This window comes from Salvia hispanica, chromosome 2, assembly GCF_029641045.1.
Source record: "Salvia hispanica isolate PSC_SH4W2 chromosome 2, Shi_PSC_v1, whole genome shotgun sequence".
In the NCBI taxonomy this organism is placed as follows: Eukaryota; Viridiplantae; Streptophyta; class Magnoliopsida; order Lamiales; family Lamiaceae; genus Salvia; species Salvia hispanica.
In genome coordinates this window covers 26,619,779-26,644,451 of record NC_142693.1, presented here as the reverse complement: position 1 = coordinate 26,644,451, position 24,673 = coordinate 26,619,779, and the positions used below count along the sequence as shown (strand labels likewise).

The following is a 24,673-nucleotide window of genomic DNA, read 5'->3' as shown; positions in this document are numbered from 1 at the left end:
GAACTATTTTATTTTTATTCTCTCCCCGAAAAGTATGGACTTTTAAGTTTTGAAACTTAAACTATGATAATAATAATGTGGATTTCATTTTTCAGTAACACTACTTACACTACCATCTCTCTGATTTTATCAATTATACTATAAAAACTCATATTCAACTCAAAAGTGTATACTTTTCATGGACGAAGTGAGCATTAAATATGAAGAAATGAAACTGTAGTATATAGTTTTATTAAAAACAGCAAATATAATGGAAATAAATTGAAGAGAGTTAATCGTAATTAATGAAGAGAGGGAGGGTGTTTAAAATTGGGCACATCTGCGTTTATCATCAATTCGCAAGCATATAAATTTTCTGGCATCATACCATCAATATTCCCAAAGAATTGCAGTCTTCAGGCAATCAGTCTGAATGGAAACAAATTGGAAGGAACACTTCCCCAGACTTTGGCCAACTGCCAAAATTTGCTTATGGCGTTTCCCTTTTGCATGGAAACAATCCCTAAACTCCGCGTCCTAGTCTTGAGGTCAAATAAGTTCAATGGTACGATATCCGTGTCTTCAAAAACTGAGCAACCTTTCCCAAAGCTGCATGTATTGGATGTATCCTATAATGCGTTTGTTGGCTCTCTACCTGATAGATATTTCAAGAACTTTTGTGGTATGATAGATGCGAAGGAAAACATGTCCGATAATGAAGCATATTGGTTTCTGAGATTCATGGAGATGAAGATCACAGTGAAGGGCTTGGAACAATTATTTGGGAGACAGCTGACTACATTTACAACCATCGATATGTCCTCCAATAGATTCTCTGGGAGCATTCCACCTTCTGTATGGAACCTTAAATGTCTTAGATACTTGAATTTGTCTCACAATACCATTGGAGGCCATATACCGTCATCTCTTGGAAGTATGAGTATCCTCGAGTCGTCGGACTTGTCTTCAAAAAAAGTTGGATGGAGAAATTCCAAATGAATTGGCAAGGTTGACATTTCTTGCGAAGTTAAACCTTTGATGAATAATCTTGAGGGACAAATACTACAGTCTACTCAACTTTCCACATTTGGATTGTGTGGATTTCCATTGACAAAAAAATGTAAGGTGAATGATCAAAAACCAATGTTTCCTCAAGACGAAGAAGATGATGATGAATATGGATTTATAGATGGATTTGGTTGGCGAAGTGTGGTGATAGGATATAGATGTGGATTTGTAGTTGGAATTGGAATCGGTTACATGATTATAAGAAGCGGAAGGCCAAGATGGTTAGTGGAATTCTTTTTCGGGGTTGGATATAAACATAAGACGAAGAAGAGACGCAACAAAGCCGCACCAACACGAAGGGGGACTTAGATTGGAAGACAAAATGGAAGATTGTATGCTTTTTTTCTTGTGTTTCGTTTGGAACTATTTCTTGAGTTGTTTCGAGTATGTTACACTTTTTTCCGTTTTTGGATATTATGAGAGCTTTTATTAGAGTTGTATTTCTATTTCTTTTACCTTGTTAATTACTACTCGAGATCTTGCGTAAGAAAACAACAAACAGAATATATAAAGATGATAAAACACGTGAATAGATAAAAAGAAAGGATCAATTATTCAAACCAAGAAAAAAAAAATCCTAATCTCAGGATTAATCCAATTTCAGTAACTCTTAAAACAAATAAAAGAGAATTCACAACGATTAGTGACTTTAAATGATTAGTCCTACTCAAAAGACAATCTCAAATAAAGATAACAAATGGAATAATAAATCAACCATGATAGATAAACTTGGAAAAGTGACTTGATCAATACTAATCACTTTGTATTGTAAAATATATGTCTTCCTTTCTCCCAACCGCCGCGCAATGTAACCATCTTATCGTTATGCATAAATTCCATCGTGCGTTCATCATAGTTTCGGTAAATCTCACTCAAACTCTTCAGCCACGGAGCTCCCAAGACCATCTTTGTATCATGAATGGGGATCACAAATAAATCAGCAACAAACTCATGCCCTTGAAGTGAAAACTTGACATTGTTACACTTTTGCTTACAAAATAATGACTCCCCATAACAATTACCCACATAAACACGAAAAGGAGGACTCGTTGGCGTAACCTTCAATCCTAATTTCTTGACTACATCGGAATGGATAAAATTATGTGTACTGCCGCCACTGATTAAGGTACCGACATGTTCCCCCGAAATCACACCTCCCATTCTCAACGTCCGGAGAGGGTCGAATCTCCTCTTCACGGCCTCCAAGAATTCAGGCCATGTTTTCAACAAATTGTGATCATGTTGGTGGAGGAACCAATTGTACGTGCGGTGTTCAAACAGTAGGCCGACTAAGCGTAAACGGTCCTTTTCCGACGTTTCGAAATAGTCGAAATAGGATTGGACCTTGTGAATCCAGACTGATGGGTCTGTCTCCGTTGAATTTTGGAGGATCGATGTGAAGATTGGGCCGCCTTTCCTTGCCCTCCAATGCTGATAAGGCAGCATATTCTTCTCTGTGGTTGTGAAGTTCCAACCTTAAACATTTTATGGCGGATAGAAGCTCTTCTTGAGAATTATCAGCATGAGTTTCAGTTGCCATGATTGAAGGGGTGAAGGCGAAGTTAAGAGAAGATTAGGGGTTTCTACTTGAGAACTGGGATTTGAATGAGTTTGAGTTGTCATGATTTAATGTGAGGGAGAGAAGAAGTCCAGAGAAGATTAGGGCAAGAAAGAAGTGAATCAGTTAATGAGATAGATTTTAATCAAAAGAAGTGGAGATCAAGAAAGTAAGAGATTTTCTGTAGCATGAAAACAAAGAGGTTGGGCAGCCATTTCAATCCCCCTAGGTGCACCCTACATGCTCCTGCAGCTTACAAACAAATGAGTTATTAAGCAAGCACCATGAGGCCATGTGAGGACAAGAATGTTTAATGGGTCAAACACCTAGTACTATAAATAACACCAAGCCTCTTAAGTAAAAGGCTGTTTAATAACACCAAGCCTCTTAAGTAAAAGACTGTTTTGAAGATCAAGACAGAGAGATATGTTGGGAGTGAAAACAAATGAGGAGTCAACCATTTAATGCAGCAAAGTACCCCAAGTTCTCATATAAAGATCCCCTCCATACCACATTCGGACTCCCTCCCACACATCTAAAAATAATCAGCAAAAATTTAGAGAGAGTTAGAAAGCTTGGTGCCTTAGGAGCTGATTTCAAGCAGCAACCAGCTCAAGAGGTATTTCCCTCCATTCCCAATCTTTTCTCAAGCAACCAGCTCAAGAGGTATTTCCCTCCATTCCCAATCTTTTCTCAAGCATCATGTAGAAACACCTCAACATATAAGTCTCAACAGTAGCTTTCTTAGAGCCTTAACAAATGGAATAAGAGTACAATAGGCTGCCTTAATGCTCAACTTCAGTAGCAAACCCACAAAAGTACCAACACAAAAATATAGAATCGTAGCTATGGGAAATTTCAGCAGTAGCAAAGAATGGAGTAAGCATAAATAGCTGATATCAGTGCTTAGTCAAGTGGAATAAACCTCATATCAGTAAAACCAAGTTATCTAAATCATAGGAGCAAGACTTAGTGTAGCAAAAATGGCAACAAGCCATTTCCAGTGATTAGAGAACAAACAAGTTCAAACTGAATCATAAATCGAAAACTCTGGGAATTAACGGAATAAGTACGGGGGATAAGGGAAGGGACTTAGCTTAAGGTTGAGGCGCCGACGCGCCGGAGACGGCACAAGCAGCGGCACTACTCGCCGAAGCTGGAGGCTAGGGTGCGACGGCGGGCCTCGGAGATCACCGGTAGCAGCGGAGCCACGAGGGCAGCTGCGGGGACTCCACGGCGAGCCCAAGCTCCTGAGGTGAACACGGCAGCGGCGAATCGCCGAAGAAGAGAGGAAAGGCGGAGATGGCTGGAGCTGGCGCCGAGCGACGCAGCAGGCGGCAGCCCTGCTCGTCGGGCAGCCGGGGACTTCTCCGAACTCGACGGAGAGAGAGACACGTTGGAGAAGGGAGTTCCCACCGACGGAGCTCCGAAATTTCGCCGAGGATGAGAGCGGCGAATGGCGACGAGCGGCGATGAGAATGAGGCGAAGAGAGAGAGAGAAAAGAAATCTAGGGATTTTTCCATTTTAAATTTTGGGGGAAAACTTGTACTCCCTCTCCGTCCCATAAAAGTTGAATCGTATTCCTTTTTAGTTTGTCCCAACAAAGTTGAGTCATTTCCTTTTTTAACTAAAGACAAAACATCTAATCATTCTTACTTTATTCCATCATTTACTTTACTCTCTTATCTTTCTACTTTTTTCATCTCTCCTATTTATTTAATATAAATTCTTAATCTCCGTGCCCAAAAGTTTTGTCTCAACTTTTGTGGGACAGAGGGAGTAAAATGAAAATGAGGAAGAATAGAAGATCCGATGGAAAAGGGAGGAGTAATGTGTTGGGCCTGATTTTATTTTGTGTTGCTGTGCCTATTTAATTAAAAGTATGGCTAAGGTTTTAAATAGAGAATGAGCTTGGGCTAATATATAAAATAAAGTAGGAGTTGGGCCTTAGCCTAATTAAATCATGAGCCCACCTATGTTGCTCAATCAAATAATTGAGGTTAAGTAATGGTCCGCTAATTAATTCCACGATGATAAATTTAATTTCCGGACCTTAGCTTAAGTGCTCGAATAATTAATGATAAGAATTGATACGCTAACGTTCAATAAACCTCGAGTTATTTTAGTGCTTGAATAAATGGCATAGGAGGTAACACTCTCTAGTTAAGCGAATAATTTTTCCAAATAAATTAAATCTACTGATTTAATTAATGTTCAAGAATTCTAGAACTTTTTCTAGAAAAATAAGAAAGAGAATAGAAAAAGAGCACACACTTAGGATGTATTCACGTTTGAGTTCATTTGGCTTCTTAAGCCTAATTAAGTATTATTTCCATGTTACTAATGAGGCGTCTTCGCGCGTCATCTAAAAATCAAGCTAAGGAGTTTGTTCGGCTAAGATATAGTCTTTGAGGTGGGCATTCTTTCAAAACGTGATTTCAGTATGAAAATGTGAATCTTTTCTCAAGTATGTTGTCATGCCATGTTTTGTTTTATGATTACCTATCTGCTTGGCTATGCCAATTTAAGTTAAATCGAATTCGGGTCCCAGTAGGGCCGCAAACCGTACTCGGACTAGTGTACACATAAGGGGATCGTGAGCTAACAAAGGAGTTGGCCGGTCCAGTGATCGTCGTGGAATGTGGCCACATTCCCGATTCACACACAAAGTTCAGATATGGTATATCTATGTTACGTGATTGCGCAATCAAATCTTTATGAAAGAAAAGGATTTAGTGACTCGGGTCTTTTTAATAAAAACCCCGTATCACTCAACTATGGCTTGACAAATAAAATAGAACTGTTTTTGGCAATGTGCCCACTGAGTATATCAAATACTCAGCCCTGCATCTTATTTTCAAATGTGCAGATTGAACGTGGACGAGGAGGCGAAGGTGTTGGGACAAGACTTTTAAATAAGTAGTTAGGTAGCCCAAAGTAGCATGTCTTCATACGTGCTATTTTGTCTTGGACTCTTCCGCTGCAATCTAGAGTTATGTTCTAGAAAGTCATGAACTTAGTCTTGATACGCTGAATTCTTTTTGACTAAGTACCTATATGCCTTTGAGACTATTATTGCTTTAAGTGATTTCACCCCTTTTTATGATGTCCCTTGATTATTGAGAATTGTTTAGTCGCGAAATAGCTACGCTGACTAACACTAGGGAGTTGTGGTCGTGACAGCTCGTATATAATGGATGGCTACTTCCTAAAACATCAATTAGTATATTTTGGTGTTAGTGTTGTTGAAAACTCAAAATAATAAAAATTTGTAATTTTTACATAAGTATAATATGAGTGGAGTGGGATTTTTTGTGATGTTTAAAAACACTTGAAATGTTGAGTAATCTATTGACTCTAAGAGAGAACGTTAAATACTTTATTTAGTGGTGTATGTAAATAGAAAATACAAATTATGGTCCTAAAAGACACAAGTTATAAACATTGAGTAACCGCATGAATCTAATTAAATTAGATGATAAATGTTGAGTATTATTTGAAATAATTTAATTAGTAGTAGTAGCCATGCTTAGGAAAGAAAACGATATGAGTAGTGGAAGTAGGATACAATGGGGAAATTCTCTCTAATCTGTAAATATAGAGTGCTAATTACTATAATTGTGCGTATGTCGTTTTTATTAATTGCAATATTATGTGATAATTGTAGTTGTAACTATTTAAAGTTAAAATATATTTTTTCTGATTCAAGTTTGATAGGCTTTTGGATTGTCTATCTAGATAAAGAAAGCGAAAAATAGTCTCTCCTATTAGAAGTGAAAACTATATAAATTGGGGCTACTTTCATATGAAAAGGTAGAATTTTTAGGCAAAAGCAATAAGTGACAATATACAAGTCAAGTCATAAGGTCAAATTATTTGACTTGTTTGAACAAATCATTATTTTGTTATAAGCTTTTCCACCTTTGATTGTGACAAGTATACCATAAATTTGATATTTGGAGGCTTGGAGCACATATATGAATTACGAAGCACATAAAATCTAGATTAATTAGGTGTTTAATAGTTACACATTATTTGACACAACTCTGCTCTTTATTGCTGACAATAACTTCTAATTTTGACCTCTATGCAATGCATACTGCTCAAACACCATCATTTTAGAAAGTCAGGCTGATGTTTGCCAATCATTAAAACAAATTAATCATTAAAACAAGTTTATCAATAACTTCTAATTTTGACCTCTATACAAATGGCTTTTTGGGCCTGGAGAAAATATTTGGTGAAGAAATTAGAATTTCATTTTGGGCCTAATTTCTTACACTGATGGGCTTTTGTGAGATTAGAAACGTCAATAATATAAATGAGCCCAAGTATAATAAAAGAAATACCGTCACATTGCACTGAGTCGATCCTTTTGAAAGAGAGATTCAAGAAAATAATATATTTAATAAATTAAATGGAGAGAAATAAAATAGGATTGATTATTTATAAAACCTGAACCTGACTCATTGTAACGTTAAGCAGCAGTTCAAAATTTACGAAGAAAGAGATAGCACAATTCAAACACAAGCTCTCAACTTAAGCAAGAAGTTCATATAAACACAAGAAAAACACACTGTTTCCATTTTGGCTTAGAATAAAGTTCCCCTGAGTGGTGGTGCAGGTGCAGGTGCAGCTTTGTTGCGTCTCTTTTTCGTCTTATATTTATATCCATTGCCAAAAAAAATTCCACTAACCATGTTGGCCTACCACTCCTTATAATCATGTATCCAATTCCAATCCCAACTACGAATCCACTTCCATACCCCATCACCACACTTCTCCAACCAAATCCATCTATGAATTCATCTTCATCATCTTCTTGTTCAGCAGGCTGCATCGATTCTCCATTATCATCTTTGCATTTTCTTATCAACGGAAGTCCACACAATCCCAAGTTTCCCATATATGAATCATTCTCAAATGTGGAGAACTGATTAGATCGCGGTATTTCTCCAACAAGATTGTTCATTGAAAGGTTCAATTTCGCAAGAAATGTCAACCCTATCAATTCACTTTGGATTTCTCCATCCAATTTGTTTGTTGACAAGTCTAACGACTCGACTTCACTCATATTTCCAAGAGATGAAGGACTGTGTCCCGTGAGAATATTGTGAGACAAGTTCAAGAATTTGAGAATCTTAACATTTCTTATGGAATTTGTCGGGGGAAGAACTATTTGTCTCCATCGTTGCTATGAAATTATTAAAATATCTTTGAGGTAAATTGCCCACGAATTCATTATAGGATACATCTAAAACTTGCAACTTAGGAAATGAAGTATTGGTTGACGAAGGAAGTGACATGTTACCACCAAACTTGTTAGACCTCAACGCTAGAACTCAAAGATCGGGAAGGCCTTCCATCCAAAGCGGAAATCCATCTTGTATTCTATTGTTTCCAATGTCGAGGCCCATTAGATATTTGCAGTTGGTTAAGGATCTAGGTAATCGTCCTTCCAGTTTGTTAGTTCCCAAATTGATGGACACAAGCCGACAATCATTGCTAAATGTTCACGGAAGTACACCACTAAAATTATTCGCATTTAAATGAAAGATTTTCATATACTGGCTAAAGTTTCCAAAGCATTGAGGAATTGCTCCTTCCAAAGTATTGTTTGAGACAATAAGTATCTCAAACCATGAAGTCAAGTTGCTGATGGAGGATGGGAGCTCACCCTCAAATTTGTTGGAGGAGAGCAATAAGGCCACCAAACTTGATTGATTTCCAATTGAGGATGGTATTGGACCTTCAAACAATTTATTTGAATTACAAAGATGGATATATTTCAAATTTCCTTTGTAAAATCTTAAAATGCACATGCATAAACATATTGGCGTCATGGACTATTTTACTGATTATAATCACATGTCTTAATTGTGCATCAGATATTGGTATATATTCTAATAGTAAGATTAAACTTATCCTCTATTTTACTTATCAAGTTTGTAATTAGTCATTTATGAATAAGTTAGAAATCTTACCGCTTAAAACATTATTGTCAAGGTATAAATCTAGCAGTAGTTTCATGTTCCCAATTTCTGAGGGCAATGACCCGCTAAGTCTGTTGCTTGATAGGTGAATCCCTCCCAAAGTAGACACATTGAAAATGGTTGGCGGCAATGGTCCTGATAACTTGTTAAAACTCAGGTCTAACCATTTTAAATGATCAAGACGACCAATCTCTTGCGGAAAAACTCCTATGAATCAAAATGTTAGCATAATTATGAGATAGCAAAGTATTGCAATTCACCTTCAACGTATCATACCACTTAAAGAATTATTCTTGAGCCGTAACTGGAGCAGAGTCGTCACGTTCCACACTTCTCTTGGGATTGATCCGCTAAGTTTGTTATCATCCGACCACATCATCTCCAAATTATTCAGACCACATCATCTCTCTAGGAATAGTACCTGTAGAATAATGAAATCATGAGCAAAACGGATAAGTTTGTCAATAAAACTTGATTGATAACAAAGTTAAACCACCTCCAAATGAGGTCAAGTTTCATACCACTTAAACTATTACTGTCATGTCAAGCCATAAGCAGATAAGAGCCGTCAAGTTCCCCACTTCTCTTGGGATTGATCCTAAGTTTGTTGGACCCTAAACCCATGAACTCTAAATTATTAAGATGGTCAATCTCTTTTGGAATAATACCTGGACAATAATTATAATGAAGTCGTGAGACATTTATATTTGATGATAATAAAACTAGTATAGGGTAAACTTTGTTTCCAACCTGATAGATTGTTCCAATGAAGGTCTAATTTCGTAAGCCGTGTGATGTTCCCAATTTCTCGAGGCACATGTCCACCAAAGTTGATGTATGACAAGTCAAGAGACTCGAGTTGTTGGCATTCACCCAAGCTCAATGGTATCTCTTCTTCCAAGTCGTTGAATGATAGGTGAAGTTCTTTGAGTCTTGGAAAATTTGTTGTGGCTGCAAATGTCCTTTGGTAGGCCTCCATGAAGATGGTTCCAACTCAAATCTAGAGAAACAAGAAAAGAAAGATTTCCGATTTATGGTGGAACGCTTCCATTGAATCCCATACACGAGAGATCTAAATAAGTCACCCTATTATAACGCAAATCACAAGTAACTCCTAACCATGTACAAACTGAGGTCCCCGCGGTCCAATTCTTTTTCAAAATATTGTCAGGATCTGAAGGGACGAGGGGTTTGAAAGCAAGAAGTGCAGACTCATCAGTATTGATTTGATGAGTAATAGCAAGGCTAAGAGAAGGAAACAATATGAGGATGGAAAGTAGGAAAAATGGGGAAACTCTCTCCATATTGTCAATGCAGTGCTAATTGCAGTTATGTGCTATTCCCTCCGTTTCTTCACAGTTGAGGCAGAAATTTTCGGCACGAAGTTTTAGAAATGAATGTTGGGTGTGTTAAATAAATAGATAAAAAAAGTAAGAGACAGGAAAATGTAGAGAGAATAAAGTATAAAGTGAATAAAGTAGAGAGAATAAAGTAAGAGAGAGTAAAGTAAGAGAGAGGAAAAAGTTACCATATAAGGAAATGACTGAACTATGAAGAAACTTTCCAAAATGGTAAAATGACTCAAATATGAAGAAACGGAGGGAGTATATAGAAAACTCTTTATGTTCAAAGCTAAAAAAATATTTCCAAGTCAAGTCAATTACATAGCGTAAAACCAGATGATCATCCAGTCATATGAAAGTGGAAATGAAAAGCTAAAGGTGAAAAAATAAAGGGAAATTGTGTCTATCCAGTCAAATCAAAGCGGCAAAAAGAAAAAGCTAAAGGTGGAGAAGTAAAGGAAAATAAGCAAAGGGAAAATATGTTTACACCATTAAGCCAGCCAAATCAAAATGGATAGAAAGGAGAAAGGTGGAAAAGAAAAGTGATAAGATGCAGCAAAAGGAAGAAGATAATGTGTAATCTTTCTTTATCAAAAATTAATTACCATTTTTGGTCCGTCCCTAAAAATTTGTCACCTTTCACTTTTATCATTTTTAGCAGGGATCCCATATTCCACTAACTCACACTTACTCACATTTTATTATAAAACTAATATATAAAAGTAGGACCCACATGTCACTAACTTTTTCAAACGCACTTTCTATTACATTTATTAAAACCCATGCCGGATCAAATGGTGACAAATTATGGGGGACGGAGTGAGTATTTTGAAGAAAAGGGAAAGAAAGAAGAATGATACTACCAATGGGTCATAGCACAGTTTTCCCGTGACCTTGAGGTCACGGATTCAAACCCCGCCACCCGTTGAGAAACTTTCGGCCTTAATGAGAAATTGACTTTCCATAAAGCATTGAATTTTTTCATTGACGATTGGAGCACAATGAGAAATCGAGATAGCAGGGAATAACCTCGAGGCATTTCGCACTTGCTCTAACATCGCGGATTCTGTTAACCGAACAAGAGGCGCTAAATTGGATATGCGGCGGAGAAAAGGAAAAAATACCGACGGAGAAAGGAAAGCTTAATTAGACGACGGAAATATGGAATTCCGATGGCCGTAGGGTGGAAGATGTAGGGGTTGATTTAATACATAAATATTTTACAAGAAAGACTTTATAATATTCCAATAAATATCCAATTAAATATACAAAAACGTATGTGTATATTTTTTGAAAACTAACTGAAGGAATGAATGCAAGCTGTTTGATCTATTGCTTCAATGAATTCCTTGGATCTGAATAGAAGTAGCATGTGTTTGGTTTTGTTGCCGAGCCGAAGCTACTCCTACGCAACTATTGAACAAAATAACATCTCGACGTATTATCCCAACAAAACACATCAGCTGCCGTTCGTTGAATCGAAGCCGTTTGATGCTAAATTCTGTTTCTGTTCGTTTTGGGGTGTTGTCAAAACGCACAAATCATATCAGCTGCATTTTTCTCAATTGTTTGTGTTGTTTCGAACTCACAAATCTCACACTCTTGAAGAAGCAGATGGCCGAATGAAAAAACTTGAATATCAAATCGATGATAATCACCCAATTTTTTATACAGAGAAAAAGTAGTAGCTATCCACTAAACACGATCTGCATAAGCCATTAAAATACTAACACACTAACTACGCCACTAATGACATTTCTAAAAAATAGCAAATAATTCAGCAAAAAGTTGGAGCGTAATAGTCACAACTTATGGACACTGTACATGATGACAAACTGTTATTCAAATAATGGAAATTAACAAAAATATAAATAAAATATAAAGATGTGAAAGCACATATGCAACTAATAAATTGAAACAAAAAAATAAAAAACGATTACATCCCTTTTGCGTGTTTAAATATTCTGTCAACTTGTTAAAATGTCACTTCAGTTATCATAAAAATATTAACGATGTCAACATTCATATAGTTTGACTTAAATACTAAGAATCAACAGTGGTATACGCAGAAATGAACGTAAGTAGGGGCTAAAATTTTAAAATTTATCTTAGAAATAAATGTGTAGGTAATTTAGATTATTAATAGAGACTTTTATATAATAATATGTATAAAATATAGAATTTTATAATGAAAAAAGTTTAAAAAATGAATTCGTTAGGGGCTAAAGCCCCTCCCTCTATACATGTAGTTCCGCCGGTAGGAATCGTCATATTTAGAGAAGGTGGTAACCAAGACTAGTGGTATCTATTTAATTCAATCTCTTACAATTCAATCTTTGACAAAATCTGATGAGATCGTTCAAGAAAATTGAGATCTGATGACAAAATCTGTTGACAAAAATAATAATTGGTGGATACATACCTTAAAAATTGAGATCTCTTTCATTGACTTAGTAAATAATTCTTAAATTGTTAATCAGTGAAGCCGCCGCGGCATCATCAATAATCAGATAGACACAACTCTAAATATAGCATTGACTTTACCTAATGTATTCACATTTGTTACAATCTTCTTATAATAAATATCACACACATGCATGTATATACATCGTAGCCCAATCACAAAAATACTGCAGTCGAAAATGGTAAAATCTTCTCATTTTCTCCTCCTTACTCTACTCTTGTCAGTTCATTATTTGATGAATAATAGCTTAGCCACCGATATCAATACCGATCGTTCTTCACTTCTTGCGTTAAACTACGTGATTTAATTAGCTGGTTTCAATTAAACTTTGAGGGATGAATCAAATTCTAACCAAACTTTGTAATTTAAACGGCTGTTTACCTTTAAAAAAATGGAGTCCCCTGTATAAGTCAAATTGTATATGTTGATCGTGCCCCATTTGTAAACCTTGGCCATTTAATATCAAGTAAACTTAACATTCAAACAGTTACTTAATATAGGTGTCATACCCCAATTGCTAGTTAATCGTCATGACTAACGACTGTGGAAAATATTCAATCACCATTCTTCCTTCCATTAAATTGAAGTTATACTTTTCTCATGATTAGATCTCCAACCAATAATTTATAGTTACTTGACTTGAATTGTGATACATCTATGGATGATGGATCGATCCACCTCTCTTGCTGAATATTCTAGTATTTGAAAGAGTTTGTTTCGCCAAATGATTAAACATTTTCCACAATAATTAATGCAGTTATTTGCAATTGGCTACTTGAATTACAAAGTCTTCATTTAAGATATGATATCATGTATCACAGATATATGTAGCTATCGATCATTATTATTATGATGTGTATAACTTTTTTCAATCATTACAAATTTTAACTTATTCGTTTGAACATGACATTTTTAGAGTCGAGAGTACTCTACAACTACCATTCAAATGAAAAATCACTAGACTATTCTGTTTATGATATTAAAGATTTTTTTCGAAGACTTTTTCTTTGTGCTCATTAATTAATTATTATATAAAATTTAAACTGTACATGTATCACTTATTTCACTTTCAAACAAGTGTCACTCCCTATGTGCTCAAACCCTCTTCCCTCCACATAAAAAGAAACACAACACAACTTTGAGTTATATATATAGAGAGAGGGGTCATCTTCCATTACTTATAGTATTATAATCCAAAATTAAGACCAAATCTGCATCCTTAGATTTTAAAATGAGTGGATGAGAATGAACCTTACAAATTTCAATAAATAGTAGATAAAATATCAACAAAAGGGTAATATCGTCATTATGTTATCATATATCACTACGTGTATTACAAATATCAACAATATCACATAAGAATATCAACACATATTTTATTAAGATTTTATATGCATTATATTGAAATTTTTTTATGTATTTGTTGATAAAAATCTGGTTACAACATTTACGAAAACTAAAATAAAAAATATCAAATTTCATCATCCGAACGTCGTTGGAACATATGCAATTGAGATCTCGTTAGAATCCTTATAAAATTATCTTTAATTTGATATATTTTTTGCGAAAAAATAATTTAAATCGAGAGAGTTACGTAAATTTAAAGTTTTAAGATGATTTTAATGAGAGGGAATTGACATTAATACCCCTAATTTTTATTTAATAATTTTCTTAATTAAAAATATAATTTATGTGACATTATTTTAACCACTAATCTTCTAGTCTAATGGCTCAGATTTAGTTTTAATTTGAGATTGTTAATTAGTTAGCAATTGATCACTCCCCATAAGGAGAGAGCTTAAATGTCGTAACCCTTTAATAGAAAGGGAGCTAATAATATATTTGTATAATTATTTTACTTATTTTATGCTTTATTATATAGTTGTGGTGATTTGATTTGATTTACATTTACATAGGGTTAGTATTTGATTTGGTTTTTATAGAAGATCTTCTTGTACGTGTGAAGTCCTTTTTTTAACATAACGAAGAATTATGTTATTAATTTCATTCTCTATACGGTTTCTAAAGAAAAATTCATGACTAATTAAATTAAAATAAAATAGAGACAAAGTGAATTTTTATTTTTGTGTATTTTAGTCAAAATTACACTAATCATCCGTTGATCGTTAGTTTTTTACGGAACCGTCATAAAAGGACCGATCCCACGACGATTTTATGTTGTTTAGGATTCGCATTTCAAAATGTGATTGTTTTGGACCAACTTCGTATTTCGGCCATATATTTAAGATTGTCCACGTTCATTATCGTTGATTTATTCAGCATCGAATGTAGAAGTCCAAATTTTTGACTTGGGTGAAAAATCATCACTATTTTGTCCACATTGCACTGACTTGACTTACGTGGTCAAGAGTCAGTCATTACTCCCTAATTAATCATAAAAAAAAACACGCTTACAATTTTAAGTTATATATATACACTTTTAATGTCTCGATTTAACCACCCACACATTACTTCTTTTGAAATCAAGCCTAATGGATAGATCTTACCATCTCCACCTCCTTATAACATCACTCTTTCTACTTCAATGGTTAATTGATTATAGCTCAGCCAACTCAGATTTCAACACTGATCGTTCTTCACTTACTGCCTTCAAATCTCAAATCTCTTTCGATCCCCATAACATATTGACCAAAAATTGGAGCCGAGAGAGCAGTATTTGTAGTTGGATGGGAGTTACTTGTGATTCTCGCTATCACAGAGTCACTCAGTTGAACATATCGTCCATGGGTATTGTAGGAACCATTCCACCAGAAATCGGAAATATTTCTTTTCTCGTTTCTTTAGATATGAGCGAAAACTCTTTTCATGGTCCTATCCCCACATCTATTTTTAACATGCCAATTTTAGAAGTCTTGAATTTGAGGAATAATAGTTTGTCTAGTGGTCTGCCTCTTGATGTGTGCAAACATAATTTTCGTAGGCTTAAGAGACTTCGTATTTCTTACAATAAGTTGTATGGGGAAATACCATCGAGTTTGGGGCAGTGTTCAAAGCTTGAGTATATTTCTTGTACAACAAAAGTTTTAGAGGAAACGTGCCAACCGAAATTGGAAACTTGACATTGGTTCAAGAACAATTCTTGGGTGCTAACAATTTAAGTGGTAAGGTATAACATCATGATCTTAATGATTTTGCAAAATGACTAAATATGCTTTTATGTTAAAATCAATTGATATGATTGTCACGTGTTACCGTTTAGTTTGACTTATCTTATGATAATTTGATGCAATTTACTCGTAGGTAACATTCCAAGGGAAATTGGGAATTTAACAATGCTTCAATTGTTGGACCTTGGTGACAATAAATTCAGTGGTGAGATCTTATCTCAAGCTCTCTTATATTTTGGCTTGTTTTGCATTGAAATTATCTTTTTAATGTCATTTCAATAATTATTTTCGGAGGTATTATTCATTTTGTTTCTTTGCAGGTTTTATAGTTATGCATCTCTTTAACAGAGGTTCTATTATAAATAGGAGAGATAAATCATTATGAGACGAATCTATGCCATCATGATACGATTATATCTTCGAAATTATCTTTCATATTTGCATTATAAATAGGACCTATTGTTAGGTTTGTGTTAAAATGACAACCCCTCTTAAAATAACACCGTGACACCGCTTATACAGCAATATTATAAACGCTACACAACAATATTACAAACACTACACAACAATCTATAGATTGTTGTATAGTGTGTCGGGTATTGCTGGACAAGACACCGTCTTTTTCCAGAATTTTTTTTTTTTGCCACGTGGCAGCTTATTATTCGTCCACGTGTACAAATGATTGGCTAGGAATGGTGGTATGGTGTTATTTTAAGGGGAGGTGGCACCCTAACATGCCCCCCTATTGTTATTCTCATTGTTCAATCAATGAAATCGTAATTATTGTCTTTTATCTTTATTTATTTTTTTTCGTTTAGAAATTCCGATTGTCGACAGAGCAAGGTTTCTCTACGACTTTCTTTACCTTTTTCACTTGAACCCTTATCAACTGGTGCTTTCATCGCGATCACATCACAAGATATCCGAGTATATGTTTGAAATCTAATTAAAGGAAATTTTCGTAACTTGTTCAATTTCACGGTGTAAACAAAACAAGGAAATCCCCATAAAAGATTTTGTATAAAAATGATTAAAATATCCTTTATGTTAAAATCAAGTGGATAAGATGGCCACATGTTACTATTTCATACGTTAGATTGTGATATCCTATGATATTTTTACTCCATCAGTCCCACTATAAGCGAGACGCTTCTTGTAAGCACTCATTTCGGGAGATGATACGCAAGTAATATTCCCAAAGAGTTGGGATATCTCACTAACTTACAAAGTTTAAGCTGGCCCTTTGCCCGCGACTATATATGGCATGACTTCGTTGATGTATTGTGACTTTGCTTTAAATGATTTCAATGAATCATTATCAAGAGATATTGGAAACATGACATCTAACAGTCCGCCTTCCTAGGGTACAATAAATGCGACGACTGCTACTAAAACGGACTTAAAGAATTCAACATAGGCTAGGGTTTCATTTAAAGAGTTTTGACCAAAATATTTAAAGGAACTATCAGAGCATTTAAAACAACAACTTAACCTAGAAGCTTAAATAAGAAAAAGGAAGATATCATAAATTACGATAAAAAATCTCAAGAGTATGACATACTTTCCAAGATAAAAACCACACGAAAGTCTAAGGCCTCTAAACCGAAAGGAGAGTGCAAAATATTTCAAAAGTATTAAAGTGTATCAAAAACTCAGCGGAAAGCGACCAAGAGAAAGAGTAGCTATGTATGAAGACACAACTACGCTTGAAGTTCAAAACAACCATCTTAATTAGTTATCATACTCAACACCCGCCACCGCTCGTCATCGTTCAACCTGCACATAAGGAAAACACATGCAGGGCTAAGTATTTTGAAATACTCAGTGAGCTCGTTGCCAAAATATTTTATAAGTTATGCCACCCTTACCAAGTGAACTCGAGTTTTAAGCAGTTAAAAGTTAAAAGAGAATATCACGAGTATCACAAAATATATTTTCCAATAGACTGGCCAGTCAAACAACTCCCCATTTTTCTCATCAAATTTCCACAAACTCAACATTTCCATGGTGCGACGAAAGTGTGGCCACACTTTTCGCCCACGAGACCGGCCGACTAGCAAGGACGGCTCCCGATCCCCTCGTGTACACAGCCTGGTAGGGTTTGCGCCCCGTACTCAGACCCGAATTCGTTTAATCATATCCATAGCCCTATAGCCCAATGGAGCGAAGTCTCAAACTGGGCATCAGGCGCACAATATCACAACAAAACAGACATAGGCATGGCATAACAATTATACCACCCTTATTTCTCCACATACATAAATTTGCAACATAAAGAGTTTAAGAATAAAGCCCACCTCGACTGCTTAGATTTCAAGTAAGTTCTTTCCCTTGTTATCTGGCTTTGCAACTGAGGTTTCACCTTTTTAATCACATAGGCACATATCACAAATCAGATTCAATACAAACTCCTAACTCATGCATGTCTCAACGTTTTTCCCTTTTCCCACCGATCTATTTTAGTATCATTAATCAATCAAGATTATGTTCATCGCATAAGTTCCATTCACATCTCAAATCTAGACCTAACATCAACATATGTCACACAAGAGTATTTAGCCATCAAACACACACCACACAAACACAACACACACACACACGACACGTACACACACATGCCACACACACACACGCCACACACATGTATACATATTTCCATATCCCCTTTATCCCACTTTCACTCAAACAAGATGTATGAGGGTTCAAGAATATCGATTAATCGGTTAGAAAGAAGAGGAATCAAGTAGGAACGAAGAAGATGAATATAAAAATACCTTGTGAGAAAAACGAACGGTAGAAATTAAGTATTAGACTTGGTTCTTCAAAATTCTTGGATCAAACTTCAATTCTTCTTCAAAAGATGACAAAATATTGGAGAATAGAAGAAGAAAAATTTGGAGAGAGTGAAGAAGGGAGGGGGCGTGTACTATGGGGAAAGGGGGTGAAAATTATGGGGCTAGGGTTAGGGGTTCTCTTATTTATAGTACTCAATAAAATCTTTAGGTAAATAAATAGAATATTTGGTAAGATTTTATTCTCCACAATTAAATAAATAATTATTGTGAAGTAGGGAAGAAGAATTAACAAAAATAGACTAGAGTATCAAGGCATGAAATTTTCGAAATATATGGCTCCCAATTAGCCAAGATTTTGTTTTGGTATATTTTACGAAGTAGAATAAAATATCACGGAGCAAAATAAAATAAAAATTCTCCCATTGGAGGAAAGGAAATAGGCATGTAGTAGCCTTTTAAATAAGGCATGGATTTTTAATATCAACTAAAATAAGATATGGTAAGATCTCTTGAGGTATGAAAAGATTTGGTAGAATATTTAAATTCTAGGTATGGAAGGAAATCAAGTAAGGAATCAATTAAACAAGCAAATAATATTTTCTTCCCAACATAGGTGATTTTCGAAAATCACCTAGGAATATAAGGGGCTCGATTTTTCTCCATAAAAATAAAGAATAATTGGGGTTTGGATTTAATTTGGATAAATATCCCAATAATTAAATTAAATCCGGAAAAATAGAATTCCTTCTCCAAAAGTCCAAGGGTTCGAAAATCTCAATATTTAGTTGACTAGTATTTATGAAAATTTTCCCTAATATTCTCACTCACCCTTAACCAATTAATTCACCTCATAATTTATTAAATCACATGCCACATCACATAGTCTACAATTTTGACTTTTCAAACTTCCCGGTCAAAGAAACTCATGCAATAAATTCATCTATCAAATAATTAACATCTCCCACGTCATCAATAATAAATTCCAGGGCTCTAAAATTAGGGTTCGGAAATTCGGGATGTTACATGACTTCCCTTCGCAGAATAGGTCTTGAAGAAAATAATTTAACAGGTACGAATTATTCCACCACTTTTGTGCATTTTAATAATTTCTGTGTAAATTTTACTACTTTTGCTAATGGATTTTATATTTCACGAACTCATTTTATAATCACATACAACAAATCTTTTCCACTCACTTTCCTACATTTCCTATAATCATATAATGGTTAGATTGAGCTAAAGTTTATGTATTCGTCATAAAACCTACGGGTGAAATTCCGAAAGAGATCTGCCGTCTTACCAATTTCGAGTGATTGAGCATGTGTTGCAACAAAATTAGTGGTTCAGTGCCAAGAGAACTTGGGAACTTGACAGCCATGATTGGCATATACCTTGGCAATAATGTTTTAAGTGGTACGATTCCAACCATTCTGATAAGATACCAAATTGAACTTTCATGATTTGAAATTCTTGCAGGTCCTATACCAAAAGAGTTGGGTAGTCTTGTTAATTTATGGGAACTCCAGTTGAAAGAAAACTATCTAATCAATGGATCAATACCAAAGGAATTTGGGAACTTGACTTCCCTTTCCTACTTATTGCTTTACAGTAACAAATTAACCGGTATGATATTCTCTTTCATTGCTACATGACCTTGAATACTATCTTTAGCTACACAATTTTGCTTGTACAGGTCATATTCCAAAAGAGATTGGAAGCATGACAGCCATGCGTATGTTATTGCTTCAGGGCAATAATTTAAATGGTATCACTCTCTCTCTCTCTCTCATATGTCATTCTTGTTCCTAATTACGAATCAATTTGTAGGTCCAATACCTTCCACCATCGGGAATATGTCAGAGCTGACTACTTTATTACTCTTTCAAAACAAATTATCTGGAGAGATTCCATCATCCATTTGCAACTTGAGATTACTTTCACTCCTCCATGTAGCAGACAATCATTTGGAAGGACCAATTCCAAAGTGCTTGGGAAACATCAATAGTTCACTGTGGCTTCTTAATTTGGGTGGAAATCAAATCACAGCCCTTCAATCTACATTTGCAGAAGGATGTAGTCTTCAGGCCCTTACTCTGAATGGCAATAAATTGGAAGGAATACCTCACTCCCTAATCAACTGCCAACGTCTGCAGAGCATTGACGTTGGTGACAATGAAATACGAGGTGCATTTCCCTTCTGGATGGAAAGATTCCCTCAACTTCGCGTCCTCATCTTGAGGTCTAACAAGTTAAATGGTACTATGTTGGAGGCTTCAAAGACTGAACATCCGTTTCCAAAGTTGCAAGTCTTGGATATAGCAAGAAATGATTTTGTTGGCTCGTTACCTGATAGATATTTCAAGAATTTTGGTGGTATGATCGATGCTAAGGAAAATCTAACACGCGATGAGAAGGATGCGCTCCAAGAATTTATAGACTTAAGTTTCACTTTGAAAGGTTTGGATCAGACATTGCGGACATTGTTGGATACGTTTACAACGATTGATTTCTCTTCCAATAAATTTTCTGGGAATATTCCAGTTTCCATAGGCACTCTTAATTCTCTAAGATACTTGAATTTGTCCCACAATACTCTCACGGGACAGATTCCCGTGTCTCTTGGGAATATAAGTCTTCTTGAGTCATTGGATTTGTCATGGAACAGATTGGGTGGAAAAATTCCAAGTGATCTAACAGGGTTGACATTTCTTTCGAAATTAAACCTATCAATGAATAATCTTGTGGGACAGATACCACAATCTACGCAGTTTTCTACCTTTCAGAATGATTCATATGTAGGAAACTTGGGATTGTGTGGAGTCCCGTTGACAAAACAGTGTGAAACAACTGATGGTAAACCAATGTTTCCCCAAGAAGATGAGGATAAAGAGTCAGGATTTATAGATGGATTTGGTTGGCAAAGTGTGGTGATGGGGTATGGATGTGGATGCATAGTTGGAATTGGAATTGGTTACATGTTTGTAAGAAGCGGAAGGCCAAGATGGTTAGTGGACTTCTTTTTTGGGATGGATATAGTAATAGTAAGATGAAGAGAAGAAATAGAGGAAAAGCAGCAACAAGGAGAAGGTGATTCAAGACAAATATTGTGCTTTTCTTGAGTTTCATTTGGAACACTAGCTGGTTGTGTCTATGATGATTTGTGTTTGATGTTTTGCAAATAATGCATCTTAAACTATCCAATGTTGTATTTCTAAGTTAGGCTACTTTTGTTTATAAGATTATACATATTGTCTCTAATGTGTGATTAAGCAACCCTTGCTTGCAATCTGCACAGATGCTAAATAAAATCAAATATTTCAATGTTCAAAATTGTTACTACCTCTGTCCCTGAAAATTTGATACATATTACCATTTCGGTCCGTCCCTGAAAATTTGATACACTTCACTTTTACCATTTTTGGTAGTGGACCCCATATTCCACTAACTCATTCTTACTCACATTTTATTATAAAACTAATACTTTAAAAGTAGGACCCACATCCCACCAACTTTTTCAACTCACTTTCCATTACATTTCTTAAAACCCGTGTCGGGTCAAAGTGTAGCAAATTTTGGGGGATTTTGGGGGACGGAGGTAGTAAATTCTAATCTTCTGTCTTAGACTTTAGACCAAAATATAACTCTGAGATTTTGTTTCTCTTAAACAGAAGTATTTGTTCAGAACTTGATGATTCAAATGTGTTTGTGTGTTTCTAACAATACTAGCAATTTCTGTTAAACTTTAATGAGGACTAATAGGAAACAACTGCAAATAAATTCAATCCCCATAAAATTCAACTCAAAAAAAATAACTAAAATCAAACACCTAAAACTATAAAACAACAAATACACACCTCTGTTACTTGAAGCCTTCATCGTACATCTTCTCGAATTTGCGGGCAAGTGCAAAAGTCTCACACAAGGACGAAGGCTTTCGCAAGTGTAGTTCCCAACGAATAGCATCTTTGAAGCCCGATTCACATATGGAGACAAGGTGAGTCTCCGATAGCGATGCACCCTTAATCTTGACCAAAAGCCTCTCGAACTCGTCCTGATATTCGATCACCGTGTTGAGTTGTTGCAGCTTGCACAGTTTCCCGAAATGATTGTCATGATATGTTGAATCAAACCTCTCTTTCACTGCTTCCATGAACTCAGACCATGATTTCAGCAATTTGTGTTTTTTTCGGTAAATGAGCCAATCCAGCGCCTGCTGCTCGAAGAGTAGTCCGACAAAGTGTAGACGATGCACTTTCGACATTCCGTAATAGTCGAAATACATGTCAACCTTGAAAGTCCATCCCCATGGGTCGTCTCCGTTGAATTTCGGGGGATTGAGCCGAAGATAGGGTCGCTGCTCCGAATTGTTGGACTTTGAATTATCAGCATGAGCCATGGCTGAACAATTTTGATGAAGGAGAAGATTAGGGTTTAGAAAAATATGGAGTAATCTTTGTCATTGATGACATGAAGAACACTTAGACTACACCAGACTTTGTCGGGCATTTCGGCAAACGGTTGGAGTGCCTCTTATGTTGTCATGTGAAATATGATAAATAATGAAATGGTGACATGTTATGATCAAATAAAAAATTATAAAGATCCATTAAAGCACAAATGTTAAAAAAACAACCGTATATGGTTTGGTGACGCAGAGGAGGTCGCACGCCGGCGGCCGAGAGCTGGATATGGTTTGTATGTGTGTGTTAAAGCACCATCTTATTCTCTGGAATTGGGCTCTCTTTTGGGCCAGTTTGTTTTGTTTAAATAATTCAGTTAGGCCCATTTTGTTAAGAAGAATGAAGAAGTTTTGGCCCTTTTTATTTGATTTGAGATTGCTTTTGAGAGTATGGCCCTTTTTTTGTTTTAAAAGTGATTGACCTTCCTTGTACAAAGAGGTCTCCAAGATTAATTCTTCGGATTTAGTTATGAAACTCAAGAAATTAATCTCCTGTATAATTTATCCAAGTAATAAGTCTTCTAGATTTAATTAATTAATTAATTCCAAGTAATTGAATCTTTGAATGTGATTGAGAATCCAAGCCTTAAGTCGAGATCCTAAATTCTCTGATTTAATTATCATGTATTACTGAAGTCTTCTGAGCAAAATAAGAACATAAATAACGTCATTAGGATCATTGCATATCATTCTTTATGAATGTATTTTAGCTAATTTGCTTTTAATATTCTTTCAAGTAGGAATTTTGTGAGGAGTTTGATTTTAAAGTGAATCTTTGCCTAGAGATTTTGTAGAAGCAATAAAAATATTGTTTTCTCATAAAGGGAGAAAGTGATAGGAACCGAATGTTAGAGACCCGTTAAAAGTATTAGTTTTATATTGGGTTGGTGGAATATGAGATTTGCATACTAAAAATGGAATAAAGTAAATGGTTCTGTAAATCGTGAACAACTCAATGGCAAAATGGTTCTTAAAATGGTGGACGGAGGGAGTAATGCATATAATTATATAATCTATAAGTAGATAATACTCCCTCTGTCTCTTTGTAGTAGGAAAAGAAAAAGGTAGAGAGATGAAGAGAGAATAAAGTAAGAGAGAAGAAAAGTTGGTGTTTTTTTACAAAATAGAAAATGACTCAGCTATAATGGGACAATCAAAAAAGGAACACGACTCAGCTAGGGAGGGAGTATGATAAGGGTATTTATCTAATCACAATGCCGAAGACGATAAACAAGATAAAAGAGAAGTCCCAGGAGGCGGAATCCCGTCGACAACTCAAGCTAAACAAAGTGCGTAAAATAAAATAGAAAGGTACGTATATTCATATATTCATTGATTGATTGAAGAGAATAATAATAGCCCTATTTATACAAATACTAACTTAATGAGCAAGACAACCAAGATATGGAAAAGATATGTAATTCATAAATTATCTAACTGTTGGGTATCGGTGGCGCACACCCGAACTCCACATTAGTATGATATTGCTCGCTTTAGGCAAAGCCCTCACGGTTTTGCTCTTGGGGTACTCCCCAAAAGGCCTCATACTAATGGAGTTGGGGTAGCCCATTTATATGCTTGCAACTCTTGTTCATTCTCCGATGTGGGATATGGTTTGCTCCCTTTCAATCCTCTCTTCAAACCAAGGCGACCAGACCAAAGACCACATGCCTACCCCATGTTACAGGTCATCAGGTCACCACAGGTATTGATCGAGCTCACACATCGGAGAACTTGCAAGCACAACCACCGAACCCCGAGCTATACAGGCCCAGCCCCCCTGAACCAAGGCTCTGACGGTGGAAAGAGCAAAACCGTTAGGGTTTTGCCCAAAGCGGACAATATCATACTAATGTGGAGTTCGGGTGTGCGCCACCGGGACCCA

General features: G+C 35.7%; 2 protein-coding genes and 2 pseudogenes across 4 annotated transcripts; 2 read left to right on the top strand and 2 right to left on the bottom strand.

Moving 5' to 3' along the window:
* The first annotated feature begins 471 nt into the window (after positions 1-471).
* Positions 472-978, top strand: LOC125190973 (receptor like protein 27-like). Its single transcript, XM_048088415.2, has one exon. It carries the CDS (start codon positions 472-474, stop codon positions 976-978), a length of 507 nt encoding a protein of 168 aa, XP_047944372.2.
* A 6,168-nt stretch (positions 979-7,146) lies between these two features.
* Positions 7,147-9,903, bottom strand: LOC125200860 (putative leucine-rich repeat receptor-like protein kinase At5g05160; annotated as a pseudogene). The gene is made up of 5 exons (XR_016136023.1): positions 9,350-9,903; positions 9,121-9,267; positions 8,876-9,020; positions 8,591-8,806; positions 7,147-8,355 (listed from the first exon to the last, which is right to left on the bottom strand). The product of XR_016136023.1 is annotated as a putative leucine-rich repeat receptor-like protein kinase At5g05160 (transcript).
* A 4,973-nt stretch (positions 9,904-14,876) lies between these two features.
* LOC125200858 (uncharacterized) lies at positions 14,877-21,587 on the top strand (annotated as a pseudogene). The gene is made up of 7 exons (XR_016135141.1): positions 14,877-15,528; positions 15,668-15,739; positions 16,721-16,870; positions 19,353-19,398; positions 19,572-19,742; positions 19,806-20,094; positions 20,157-21,587. The product of XR_016135141.1 is annotated as an uncharacterized LOC125200858 (transcript).
* Positions 21,588-22,122: 535 nt separating this feature from the next.
* LOC125200861 (uncharacterized) lies at positions 22,123-23,017 on the bottom strand. Its single transcript, XM_048098671.2, has 2 exons — positions 22,963-23,017; positions 22,123-22,727 (listed from the first exon to the last, which is right to left on the bottom strand). Exon 2 carries the CDS (start codon positions 22,723-22,725, stop codon positions 22,189-22,191), a length of 537 nt encoding a protein of 178 aa, XP_047954628.1. The 5' UTR covers positions 22,726-22,727; positions 22,963-23,017; the 3' UTR covers positions 22,123-22,188.
* Between the last annotated feature and the right edge of the window lie 1,656 nt (positions 23,018-24,673).

Coding starts and splice junctions, on each gene's coding strand:
- LOC125190973 (XM_048088415.2), top strand. CDS start 472: ATGGCGTTTCCCTTTTGCATGGAAACAATCCCTAAACTCCGCGTCCTA.
- LOC125200861 (XM_048098671.2), bottom strand. CDS start 22,725: ATGGCTCATGCTGATAATTCAAAGTCCAACAATTCGGAGCAGCGACCC.